The sequence below is a fragment of the Lissotriton helveticus genome, chromosome 7 (genome assembly GCF_964261635.1).
Source record: "Lissotriton helveticus chromosome 7, aLisHel1.1, whole genome shotgun sequence".
Taxonomy (NCBI): Eukaryota; Metazoa; Chordata; class Amphibia; order Caudata; family Salamandridae; genus Lissotriton; species Lissotriton helveticus.
The window spans coordinates 1,634,762,156-1,634,776,087 of record NC_136068.1 but is presented as its reverse complement, the minus strand read 5'-3'; the positions used below and the strand labels follow the sequence as shown (position 1 = coordinate 1,634,776,087).

General features: G+C 46.1%; 1 protein-coding gene across 1 annotated transcript in view; it reads right to left on the bottom strand.

Annotated features, from left to right (window-relative positions):
* Window positions 1-13,932, bottom strand: part of LOC144770624 (eosinophil peroxidase-like) — a 147,664-nt gene that overhangs the window by 96,614 nt on the left and 37,118 nt on the right. The window contains exons 4-5 of the mRNA XM_078655310.1: window positions 10,073-10,248; window positions 2,563-2,686 (exon numbers count right to left, since the gene is read on the bottom strand). Of these exons, the coding sequence (XP_078511436.1) occupies window positions 2,563-2,686; window positions 10,073-10,248 (300 nt within the window). The remainder of the gene's footprint in view (window positions 1-2,562; window positions 2,687-10,072; window positions 10,249-13,932) is intronic.

Here is a 13,932-nt window from a genome sequence, read left to right as displayed (position 1 = left end):
CATTTTCAGATTCCATTCAGAAGTGAGGTTCACATACTTTCCTCAGACCCTTGTGTACCTATGTTTAAATGGTACACACCTCTAACATGCACACAGTACACTACTAATAGGTATTACACCTAATTTAGGGCAAGCTTAATCCTACATGAAGACTTTGTTTTTGTATAATGGGCCCGCATGTAACATGCCTATTACATAATGACTGACTGCTTCTATAGAGCAGCGGACACACTTTAAAATGTATATGAAATAACTTTCATGCCAGCCACTCCTCTGAAAAGGTGTTGGCTTCAGACAGACACACCTATATCTTGGTTATACATTGATCGAGTGAAACGAGGTTTCATATATAGCTAAATGTTAGTTTTAGAACACGTTTCTTTACTAGTAAAAACCAGGGAAGGAAATCTGTTCTGGAATCAGTAGTGGACTGAATATATGTAAAAGACTTTAATCAGCTACCTCCACAATCTTTACTTGAAACTAGTGGGTTATTTGTGGTGTGAGTTTTCCATTGCTAACTGAGCAGTCTACTGTAGAAAAATGGAAGTGCCTGGCAGTCATGCCAAGGCCTGGGTGTCAGGGCACATCCACGGTATCGGGACACTGCACAGTGTGGGGGGCCTAGCTTTCTACTTGTGCCTTGACTGTGGCAGGAGGACTGAACGACTCCTGTGTGATCTGCTACAACTGTGGCATGGCTGGCGGCTGGTGATTTGTCAGCCGCCAACAGCGTCTCCATGATTGTACAACAAAGTCGTATCATACTAATATCGACGACAGAATATCGAGTGACACAATATCGAAAGGTAAGTACATATAGGTAAGTATAGATTTATCATTCTTAACTCTACACATACGCACGTAGGAGGCACATATAAGTGGGGTAAGGTATAGGAAATCTAGATTTACATGTCGATATTTCATCTTCGTTATTCTGTCTTCGATATTCTGCCCATGGATACTGTTGATTTCATATTCAGGAAGCACACTTGCCACCATCCACTGGACACAGGAGACCAATTACAACCAAGGGTCAGGGAACACTTCTAGTATTAGGTGTTTTGTTTTGGTGTATCTATTTTTCAAATAGAACCTTTTTTTAACTTGATTGTTTCAAAAATAATGAAAGATAGGCCATGGATAAACCTTTTTATAAAAATCGCTGTTTAAATATAGGTTATACGATGTTATAGTTCGAGGGTTGTAATATTGTACCTGGTACAGTGTTTAATAAAATGTCTTTCGTAAATAATGACACTTTTAGAGAGCTAAGGAGGCATATTGTTTCTACGCACAAACAAGTTGCAAACCTTGCACCATTGTCGTAGAGCCATTCTGCCTCCCCCCTTGCAATTGGCAGGCATGCATGTCCAAATTGGGAATTCTGAGGCTCTCCATCGATTGCTGTGAGAAACACATTGAAAGAAGCCAACGTGAAGGTGGACACGAAGGAGGAAAAATGGTGCATTGTTTGTTCTCCAGTAACAGGAGCATAAGGGATATTTTGATCTTGTTACAAAATTATTAAAGAGATGTTTTTCAAGAAGAGAGGCATTAACTAAGATGGATTGATGTCATGCGAATTCCATGCAATTGCTCATAGAGCTATCTTTCTAAGTGGCATACTGGTCCCCTCTTTGAATCAAGAGACGTGTGGTGCAGCCTGGAAGCAGAAAATGTACAACACAAATGACTGCAAGACACTGACTAAAACCTAAAACTTCAGTCTGCATCCAGGAAACAGCCCAGACTTACCTTAATCTCCCTCCAGCCACAAGCCCTAAACACAACCTAGGGGGCCTCATTTACAAGCCACGGCTGCATCACTTTTTTTGACACAGCGACTTGCCCAAATTTACAAGGCCACGTAAATTCACCCTGCGTGACTTTTCATGGCCTTGTAAATATAGGCCCCTTCACACAGCATTCTGGTTGAAAGGGGCGTTCAGTGGGAGCTGCTGTGGTTGTTCCCAAGCAACATCCATGGAACCTGACATATTCCCAGATTTACAACGTTTTGTAAAGCTGGGAATGCATCAGAATCCTACACCTCCCCATGGTAGGCACAGGAGTGTTGCAACAAGGAGAAAAACTTTTATTTCTCCTTGTTTTTTCCTCTTCTATGCATGCTGCATATAAAGAGGAAAATGCCATAGATTATTGCTGTTTTGTGCTGGAAAGTGTCCCTTCCTGCACAAAAACAATCAGCCCCACAATGCAGACACCAATGCAACATGACGGAAGGCTGCCTGCGCTGGCGCATGGAGCCAATTGTAGGCCAGTGCGGAGGAAAGCAAACGGATGAGTCATATTGTTGTTAATATTACACATCCCTGTGCTTTTAAAATGACGTAGCTTTGCGCAGCAAAATAGCTTGAGGCCCAGCGCTTCGTCATTTTTTTTGTAGATGAGGCCAATAGTACTTAACATCCAACTTGTAACATTTTTATCCTATGTATTAGTGATTTCTGTAAACAAACTTGACCAGTGCAAAGTGCATAGGAATGTGTGATCAGAAGCGTGCATAAGCCTGAGTTATTGTTTCAGCGAGAGACTTACTTGTTATTGCAGGCTCCAGTAATGTCCCTGTAGACATCATTTTTGGGACATCGAATCATTCTGGTCTCTGAAGCACAACCGCTCTCTGCAGAAAGGGTATCCAACTGAGGTTTGCTGAGCTCGTCTGAAAAAGGACCTCTTAGATTTGAACTTTCGTATCAACAATGGATTTAAAAAATATAAATCACAATAAGATCATTCCTTTTCATAAATTAATGAGCTATACCAAAATAGTTGTCATACTTTGTAAATCATGCCCAATACAGCCAGAATTACAAGGATTTTCCCTGAATAAAATATTCAACTTTTATCTGTAACTGCAGTGTCAAGGACTTGTCTTTTATGTTGTCATACCATGTGTGTGTTTATTTTATGTTAACACTTTTATAACACAGTTATACTACTGTAAGATTCTACATCCTGGTAAGGGGGGTTGGACATGGCCCTTCTTAGGGGATTTCCTTAAAACCTTTTTGCTTTTTCTGCTCCTACATTTTGCTGATTCTCTTTCCGTGTCTTTAGGACTCTGGGCACTTTCCCACTGTAATGCAATGTGTAAGCGAGTGCACCCTTACTACACATGCTAGGAAGTGGTGTTTACTTGATTGGTTTAGGTGTTGTACCTGTGAGTGTGATGTAAAAAGGTACACCATATACTGCACTGACTGATGATGGGATGCAGCACTGATTCTGCATCCACCAGATTAGCCTTTCAAATATGCATCAAGCCTGGCATTCCAGGCCTGTGGGTGCACAGTCGCGCCTACACTCAGGTTGGCAGTTTTAACTTATCGCCAACCCTAAGTGGGCCTTGCACTACCACTAGAGCACCTGTAGTGTAAGCCCTGAGGGGTAGAACAAGTGGTAGGCGAAAGGCAGGGCAGGTACACATGAATGTTTTCTGCCCAGGTAGTGTAGAACTCCCATGTGGGTTTTACCTACCTAGGAGTTTAGCCCTTACCATGGGAGAACACATGGGTTTTGCTGATTATCTTTTAGTGACCTTAGTGCCCTGGGCACTTTCCCACTGTAAATGCAGTGTGAAAATGTTAGTGCGAAAGAGTTCGCGCACTTGGTACAAACGGTCAGAAGTAGCACTTACCTGATGTTTTTAAACATGTCTCAAGCCTGCCGTTGCAGGCCTGGGGTTGCACACTTGCACATCTGATGTTTTTAAACCATGTCTCTAGCCTGTTATTGCAGGCCTGTGTGTGCAGACTTGCACATATGGTGTGTTTTAACATGTGTCAAAGCCTGCCATTGCAGGCCTATGTGTGTGCAATTGGATTTACGCCCACATTGGGGTAAGACTTAAGGGGAGAAGCAAGTGGTAGGTGAAAAGGTATGGCAGATACACCTGTGTGTTCCCTGCCCAGTTAGTGAAGAATAGCTATGTGTGTTTTCACTACCTATGAGGTTTTCTCTTCCATAGGTTAACTTGGAGGAATAGTTGAAATTACTTCAAGCTGCAATAGTGGCTTACAGTGGAGCAGGATTCAGAATGACAAACCCTCTCTTGTGCTAAAGAGGCAATTACCTTTAATAGCCTGGAAATGCCACTTCTGGAAAGTGAGAAAAAAATGACGCAGATCTCTATGTAGGGATGCCTAGTGCACTAAGAGGGCGTCACAAAATAGTGTACACAATGTTTTCAAGCATTATTTGAAAGTATATAATAACTGCTAATATTTTAAACAACAGTTTTCAATCCAATTTACAATGAATCAAAAATGTGATTGTCCAGTCTTCAAATCAAAAGTTGCTGTAAATCTGCTTTTATTCTTGATAGTTGCAGATGCGATTAAAAAAGTAACAACTGATATTGCTTTTCATCAGCATAAACAATGGCTTAAAAATCCGAATGCATTTTGGGCTATTAAGAGGAGCCATTCATCAGGGGAATCTGTAAAGTATTAATACATTGTATAAGTAACAAAAGTACAATAAAGTAAACTCAAGATTAATGGCTTATGCATGAGCAGGACAAAACGACATTCAGTGTCATCATGCCAATATGTGGTGCTAAGTCAAGTAGTTTAAAAACATTTGTGCAGTGCCGGAGCGTAACTTTAACCAAAATGTGAAAAAAACGTGAGAAGCACAAAAGTGTTGTTAATGAACTCGTGCGCAGCCGAGTTACTGTCACCCAATAATTCCCACGAATCCAAAATTATCATACTGCTAACGTTTTAGAGGGTCACTTCTAAACAAGAAGACCAGCCGGCAATGTATCAAATGTCTAAAAGTAAAAAGTGAATCGACATACAAATCATGAGCAAAGGATTCTGACAAGCGAATCCAGCCAAATGTACCGTCGTGAAAAAACCCCACGGCGCTTACCTAAATCAGTTTCAGTTAATGTCAGGCAGTTCGTTGAATAACATAATGCGGCTAAATAACCTAGTAAAAGGAGCTCGTATTAAGCATATTTTTTTTTTTTTTTTTTTTTTTTAGAGCTTATAAAGCGCACAGTAACGCCATCACGGCGTGTCCCCGCGCTGAATGGAGCTACTCACAACCACCCACTACAGAACCCCTAGCCCTACAAGGTATAGAGTAGAGTTTGGAGCCTAGCCCGAAACACCGTCTCACTGCTCTCCAATCTCAGGGCAGGAGGAAGTTTGTTCCAGTGCTGAGCAGCTTGGAGCGAAAAAGATTGTCCGCCCATTCTGGCCTTCCTTACCCTTGGGACTGTCAGCAGCCCAATGCCCTCTGAGCGGAGGGCCCTTGGCGGTTCGTAGCGGCTGACTAAGTCCCTAAGATAGGCGGGCGACCTGCCCCAGACAATACGGTGACAGTAGAGGACGCATTTGAACAGCACGCGTTTCTTCACTGGCAACCAGTGAAGCGCATCCAGTGCCTGCTGAGAATTTGCTCTCCTAGGTCTCCTTAACACCAGCCTGGCGGCGGCATTCTGGATGACTTGCAGGCGACCAAGGCTACCCTCGGTGGACCCAAGGAACAGAATGTTTCCATAGTCCAACCGAGAGGTCACCAGTGCCTGCGTCAACGTCCTTCTGGCCTCTAGGGGTAGCAGGTCTAAAGTTTTGTTTAGGGTCTTCAGTACCCCGAAACACTTGCCCACAAGACGCCTTATATGGCCCTCACAGGAGAGAGTGGGGTTAATCCATACTCCCAGGTTCTTAGCCTCCTCACAAGGTGTGGGAGTAGGACCAAGGCATGGAGGCCACCACTCGGCCGACCAGCTGTCACTCTTTCCCCCCACTACCAGAACCTCTGTCTTAGAGCCGTTGAGCTTTAGGCAGTGGGAGTCCATCCACTCAGCTAATGCCTGCATACAGGCCTTAAAGTTGGTGGAGGCATTGGCGGTGTTCTGCGATAGAGAGATCAGCAGCTGGGTGTCGTCGGCATAAGATACCAATTCCACCCCGTGTGCCTGTACCACCTTCGCCAGGGAGGCCATGTACAGATTAAAAAGAGTGGGGCTCAAAGCTGAGCCCTGAGGCACTCCCTGGTCTAGTGGCATCTCTACCAATCGACATGCCCCTTGTTGTACCTGGAAGCATCTTCCTGTAAGGAACGACTGCAGCCAGTACAGCGCGGGACCAGCGACCCCAGCCTCACTAAGACACTGTAGCAAGATGGAATGAGCTACAGTGTCGAAAGCTGCGCTGAGGTCGAGCATGATCAGGGCCATTGTGTGTCCTGCATCCGCTCCTGCTCTTAAAGTCTCAGTGGCACGTAAGAGAGCTGTCTCCGTCGAGAAGCCCGCTCTAAATCCTGATTGGGAGGGATGAAATAGATTCCCTCTCTCCAGATGCTCAGTGAGTTGAGCATTGACCACCTTCTCAGCCACTTTCGCCACGTAAGGCAGTAATGAAATGGGTCTGAGGTTTTCCAGCACATCAATGCTTACATTTGGTTTTTTCTTTATTGGGAGTACTATAGCCTTCTTCCACTCCTCTGGAACCCGCTGAGTGGAAAAAGAGGTCTGTAAGACATGTCTTATGTGTGGTTCCAGTCCAGCTAGACCCTCCGCAATGACCCAAGGAGGGGCCGAGTCATTGGGGGATCCAGACTTCACACTACGACAAATCTTTATTAGACTTTATTAGACTATCAGCCGACGGGACCTCGAAGAAGAAGATATATAGCATAGAAGTTAAATAGTGAGAGCGTCACAAGATAAGTGACGTGAGTGGATGGATTTGACTCACCAGAAATTTCAATCAAAACACCATGCAGATCAATCACGAAGTGGGCATTTCTTTGCTCTAAAACTCTTTGTGCATTTTAGTTTGACTCCAGTCCACACTGGAGGATGGGGGAGCACATCTGTGCATTCCCCAGAGACAGCTATAAACATTGGGCATGCAAATGGAACGATAGTCCTCTGCCATTTGAGGGCCTGGCAGGATACATTGCAGGAAGAGGTTTAGACACTTGGCCTCTGGGAGCCATATCATGGCCCCACTAAAGATTAAGATCTGCACTCCGTGGCCCAATATTATTAGACAGGACTGAGGTTTAGGGGATGCATTTGTGGTTCAAAGGGAAACCCTCTGAACCACTTCCAACTTCAAATGCACAGTATAACTAATGGTGCCATACTTTAGCAAGGCAGAGATACACTTATCGGGCTGTGGGACTGGAGATCCTGGAATGCGTGGTGTACAAAGGAGGATTACTGCCATTGGAAGGGGCCATGCACCGTCCCTGAATAGTGGGTGGCCTGGGCTGTGTGCCACCCTGGAGAATGCTGCTCTCCAGCTTTTTGGCTTGCCCCCTGTTCTCTGGGATATGTCTTAGGGACATCTGGAGAGTAGTGCCCTCTTAAGTGCCCGTCTGTTAGAACCTAACTGGTGGTGCGAGGTGAACATGGAATTAAGAATTGTGCCTGGAGACTGGATTGCATTGTGCGGAGCCCCAAAAAGTACAGTCCGCATATAAGGAGTGTGGCCCTGCATTGTGGGGCCTCAACGTGCATAACCGTCATGTTGGTGGTGAGCGGATTCACCAATTGTGGGACCCTGCATGGCCCACTTTGTCAATAGTGCTGCATTTCTCGTGTGTGCCACGCCAAGTGCATGCTTATTGCATACAGTGTCCAATTGACAGTTTACGACCCTCAGATGTGGGAGCATACCTGTAACCTGTAGTACTGCCTCATTCTACCTGATGCGGCACTACTGAACTTATGCCTGTTCTGTGACCGAAATTGTCTGGTGCGACTCATAACAATGCGCACCAATCATTGTGCCTCATTTCCAAGGAGGTACTGAATTTGCAATTCTTTGTTGTATGTGACTGGAATTGTCTAGTGGAACTAATAACAATGCACACCAAATGTTGTGCCTCATTTCCAGGGAAGTACTGAATTTGCAACTCTTTGTGCGAGTGACCAAAATTGTCAGGTGCAACTCATACCAATGAGCACCAGACATTGTGCCTCGTTCCCCGCGGAGGTGTAGAGGAGCAGACTGGTGCTCTGTGGTGCCCAGATTGCTCAGGTGCTATTTTGATCAATGTGTGTCCAAAGGGGTGCCTCTGTCTTCTGAGAGGCAGCCCCACTTCATCTCCCATTCAGCAATTATTCCTTTCGTGCCCTCAGTATGGCGGGCCAATTGCCCTCTCCTCACCCTGCAACAATGACTTTGTGTTACCCGGTAGTGCTGCCCAGATCGGGTCTGAGTAGTGAGAGTAATTGACTGGGCTAAGGAACGCTTTGGAGAGTGATCAGAAGCGGGTCAAGAGACTGCGTGACCACCCCTTCGCAGAACTGGGCTGGAGCTGGAAGACCCAGTGTGGAATCCATTGAGTGAACAACTCTCGCCCTCAGCCCACTTCTGCTCCGCATACCATGGGTGTACATCCCGAATAGTGGCCAAACCCCCATGTGTCGATTGTAACCTAATTAGTCCTGTTACTTAGCCCCACCAACTTCCCTGGGAGCATGATTAGGTATGACTCCAGCCACAATGGCATATGATCTAGGGAAAAACTTTTATTATCTCCAACCCATGGGTGTAGGGTGGTCGGTGTTAGCTGAAAGGTGGAGGAAGGGGGATTCAGCCACTGGGTCTGCATGTGCATTATCAACTGACCTGCCAGGTATCAGTGCACCGCATTAGGGTTCTGTGTTCGTGTGTGTGTTTGATTGAGTTGGCTCCATACTGGCCTACCTGATATCCGTGGCACCGCGAATCGGTGCTGAGTGTGTGGCAATGACTTGCTGTTACTATTTAAATCACATGGCAGTGTTGCTTTACATGTTGATTCCTTGCCAAATTAATATTACGTGTGACATACCTTTTTACCCTTGCGGCCATGGCCCACGGTGCTGCTTAAAAGTGTTGCACTTATCTGTGTGTATACATTTCTGATGTCGTTGTGCTCTGGGGTGCACCCTATAAGTGTGTGGTATTGAATTATAATAATTGCCGGGGTGGGCTTCGGCCTGATGTTTTGCACTGCATAAGGGTGCTAGGGGGGGTAGAGTAAGATCTTTCCCAAGTGTACATATTACTGATGGGATTTTAACATTGTTGGGACTAGTACTGCTAGTGATGTTTCCTAATGTGATTTATACCCAGAAATACATCATGTTAATGTTTTGTTAAATAATGTGTGTGTTGAATACAAATGTTATTCATACACAGCATGCTGGAAATCTCTTTTGTGATGTCCAGTGTATGTATTGTGTGAAAATGCTGTGCCAATAATTTAACAAATTGTCTCTGTAAACACGCCTGACTGCCCAGTGCCAAGCCACTCAAGCGTAAGCGCAGGTTATACAGTAAGTGTAATCACCCGCCCCTGACAGGTGAGGTAGGTTTTGCCTGGCTAGGCTCTGGCCTCAGCCAACCACAACGTGCCAGTTCCAACAAGGGGGAAATACAACGAATTGGGTGATAGAGTGATTCAGGATTAAATATGGGGAGGAAGAGGTGTGTTATGCACCTCATCATTGTTTATCTTAAAGGGGCCATGAAAAGAAAAATCTGGCTCACTTACCCAATCTTGTATCAGCACAGTCACCAAGAATATAAGGTTCCAGAATGTTCTGTTGTTTGCTGATGTATGGTTGGGTTGTTAAACCTATTGTGACGTCATTTAGTGGATGGCCTGTGCACAGAGGGAGGTGGGTGGTGTATGTGTCCATGCTCCCTCCTCCATTGCTATTCCATGGTAGGTGTGATGTGGAATGTTCATTGGATCAGTGTGTCATGGACTAGGGATGGGGCTGTAGGCAGAGTAACCTTATTTGATGATACCTGCTCTTTTTGCATCACTATTAACAGTTAACATGATTCCTGTCAGTTTGTTAAAGGAGACTGCCTTTCGTACAAACTATGTTGCATGACTTCATGTACCCAGGACCCGCACTGTTATTTTCAGATTCTCCTTCTATTTATATAGATTATAAAAAATATATTTTATTCTTGCATTTTATTGTGGTGGAAAATGGTTCCATCAAGTTACTTGAAACAGTTGACTGCATGAATGGAAGTATTAAAACAAAGACACAGAATGCTTTAATCAACAGTACCTGTTAAATTGAAGTTTTCACAGTTTAAGGCATCCAGCTTGATACCCAGGAGATGGATAATTTCCTCTCTTTTCTCAGCGGCTCTGAGGGCATTTCTTGTACTGCCTGTGGCCTGCCTGAAATATCCCATGAGGTCAGTTGAAGAAAAAGACCTGGCTCTCAGGAGCTGGTTGAAGCTGAAAAAATATATATATATTGCTCAAATGTAATCCCACTTTTAATAAGTAGAATAATGTATAAATCTCGGTGTTTATAGGAAGACTTAAAAAATAAATAGTTTACATTTTCCAAGCATTGGCTTATTAAAAGAAGCTTTGCTGCAGGAGATATGAAAACGAGAGAACATTTTGAAGAAGCAGTATGTTGTTTGATGTTTATAATCATTGAGAGAAATATTTTATGCCTATTGTGTGATGCACAAATATTTAAATGATACAGATACATCTGAAGTGGGCTATTATAACCCCGCTTATGGCCACATCAATGTACTTCACTAAATGGTTAGGCTACCTTTCTCGTCAGGATCGGACTGGGACAGAAAATAGGCTGGAACACCAACATAAAAGTGGCCACCATTAGTGAATCAGATATCTAAAGGTTTTGGCACACTGTTTATGTGTTTTGTAAGGCATGGGAGGCTCTCAGGGCCTGATTATAAGTTTCTGCGGTCCAAGAGTGGGCAGCACGCCACTGCCCCGCTCCAGAACCTCCGAATCTTACTGCTGCCCGCCCACCAGATTACAAGTAATTTTGTGGTCTGGTGGGCAGGCGCACAGCATTGGGGTCCCATGGCGGTGCTGTTTAAAGGCTCATTGTGAGCCTTTAAACAGCAATGCTGCGGGACCACCAGTTCACGTTCCTGCACACGAAGGAATGCACTATGTTGTGCAATCCTAAACTAGGGGTGCAGAAATACAGGGAGGCACAACATGTACCCGTCTGTATTAACACTGGTGCACAGGGGCAAGATTGGGGTCTGTAGGGCCCCTTTCTTTCCTTACCAGCAGCATTTACATGGAGGAAGAACCTCCATGACACCGATGGCAGTGAGGAAAGTTATAATATGCTTGGCAGTGCCTCAGTGGACCACCAGGAATATTGCAGCTCTTAGACTACCGCGGGACCGCGCAATGTCGGTGCAATTGCAGTCCGTCAGTGAAAGAACTAATAGGGCGGTTGGACCACCTGTGCGTCGGTGCATGGACCGCCCGCCGTGCCCCCGTGGATCTGGTGGTCCTCAGACCACCAGGTTCATAATCAAGTCCCAAGTGTTTGCGCCTGCTTTAAGTAATGTTAGGAAAATCAACAGTGAACACCGGTCTACCACACCATAAACAGTCACAAAACAGGCCCAAACACTGACTGGTCAGACCAGTCCTTTAGGCACGCCAAAATCTCACCCTGTTTTTCAGTAGGACTTTTAATGTGAATGTGTATCCCCATATTAAAAGTACTGAAGCTATAGAAGTGTTTCAAACTGCATTATAAAAGCAAGGGTGGTATCTCATTCTTTAAAGTATAAATATATGTGTGATTGGAGATCAGTTTTTATTGTCCACAACATGCCCCGGATTTCTGTTCATCTTGGCAACACACTCATCCCATAGTAGCCCACTTTAGTGCTTGCCACATTTACATCATCATAGTGTGGGTATTACAATGCACATAGAATGTTTTCAGGGCCAGACCTACACATTTTTCATGCAACATTGTGTAGTATTCAAATTAGCTTGCTTGCCTTGCACAAGAGAGACACTATAGCACAGCTCGGTATCTACAATGATTGCCCTGCTTCCGGTGTCATCCAATGTGCTGGCACACAAGCAGTCTACTATTTGCTGTTCTTAGCCACTCACTGTGTTAAAAAGGTGAATGTGTGCTGTTTAGCATAGGCTGTGTCCTCGAGGCATACTCTTCCAGTAAAAATTCCTATGAGTAGACAATCTCGGCAGGTTCTCAAGCATTGGCTGTGTGCTGTTCATTGTACCACACATTCAAAGTATTATTTTGTTCTTGGAAAAATTAACACATTTTCCCTTGTTTGCACTTTCCGTAAGAAGGTGTTCATTTTGAGGCAAAGGCTGGTCTGCACCGAAAGCTATGGGTGTTTGTGTTGATCTGCCCCAGTAATGCCAGCTTGCTGCAAAGTTGTGCAAAGCAGAGTTTTGTATGCGCTGTGAAAAGTTCACCTTTACAGGACTAAATTTCGCACTGAATGGTAGACATCATTACCTCCTCGTAAGTCTTCCTCGCCACATGAGTTACAAAGTGAGCTTCAGCTCCACATCAGAACCCTCCAAAGCAAAAGCCAGCCTCCCATGCCTCCCATTCCTTCCCAATATGGCCGAACCAAGTCACCCTTGACCTCTATAAGAGGCGGGCCGGCCCAACCCTTCAGCCTGTTTTTTTGGTTCTGCGCTCGTTGACTTTCCAGATGCGCTTTCAGGTAAGTGGTGCCTGCTGTAGCAGGCATGTGGGTCTGAGATTGGTGGTTGTGCTCTAGCGGAACCTAGGATCTGGACTTAACCCCCTTCCTTCCCCCGGGGTCTTGTCCGGTCAGGCTCTGCCATAGCGAGCCATGGGTCTACAGGGTGGCGGCCGGGGTGGCCCGGGGCTCGTTGTTGCCCCCATTGGTTGTTTCCCCGGCCGTGTCGGCTTGGTCTCCGCGCTGGGTATGGCTTCCCTCCAAGTCCCCGCGTTTTCCGTGTTCACTGGGGGGTGGCGTCCTGGCGTGAGCAGTGCTTGGCATGGCAGGATGGGGGCCGGTGATCTGTTTTCCAGTCGTGCCCCCACGTGTTTGCTTATAGTTTATACGCTTCCCTATTCCTGCCCGCCAACCCCTCGAGGGGGGACCGGCGGACGGCTGCGGTGTCTCATGTGTGTGCAACGGGCAGAAGCTGTTTCTTGTCATGGTTCACACACAGCCTCTTTCGAGGGGAACACGTCTCCCTCTGCGGCCGCTGACTGAGTTGGTCGCTTAGACTGCTGCCTTGTCTCTCACTGGGGATGGACTGCAGTGCATATGCTGCGCTTTTTGCCTTACGCTTACCGTCTCGGCGGTGTCAGTCCTCGCACAGGGCTGGCGCCTGCCGCAGCATTCTGAGCTTCCGGACATTCCCGGCTGTATTCCTCGCTGTTCAGTCTCTGTCCTGGCTTCCAGGGGCTGGGATGGGCGCATCTTCCCACGCTTCCTGGTGCTGCCGGTTCAGCTGGGCTCCCTCAGCTGTTGGTTTGTTTTTTCCATATATTTTTCTTTCTCCCTCCCGGGCTATTTAACATGACGCAGAAGCAGGGGGCATACAATCTTTACTGCTCTCCACTTTTCTTTTTTTTTCCTCCCCTTCCCTGCGAATCTGCTTTGGGGTTCGATGGAGCAGGGAGAAACTCCGATAGGGACAGGTTCCGGTCCCTAAGGCTCCGGCTTCGGCTCTGTCCGTTCATTCCGTCCAAGACAGGATCCCGGTGGTGGTGGCGGCTGCCTTTTGCTCAACGAAATGGGAGTCAGGGTTTTTTCTTCCCCACATTCGTCCTCACATGGACCACCCCAGATGTCTGATACTGAGGGGCTAGTTGTGGATCTCCGGGGGCACTATTTGCAGAGTCTCCTGTTCGACTGGCCGACGGCATGCAGCTTCTGGGGATGGGTCCTTGGTGTGGATCCAATCCTTTTTGGGTGGTTTTCTGCCTCTTGTCAGTACAGTGGGCATTTCTGTACTGTCGCTTATGGCTCGTAGCCTTCACTATTCTGGTTTGGTGGACTTGCACAAGCAGACGCGCCGCGTGGTTCTCCCGCAGCGTTACTGACTCCCTGGTTTACAGCTGCCATGTCGGTGTGGGCATGTGAAGTTGGAGGCTCTCGT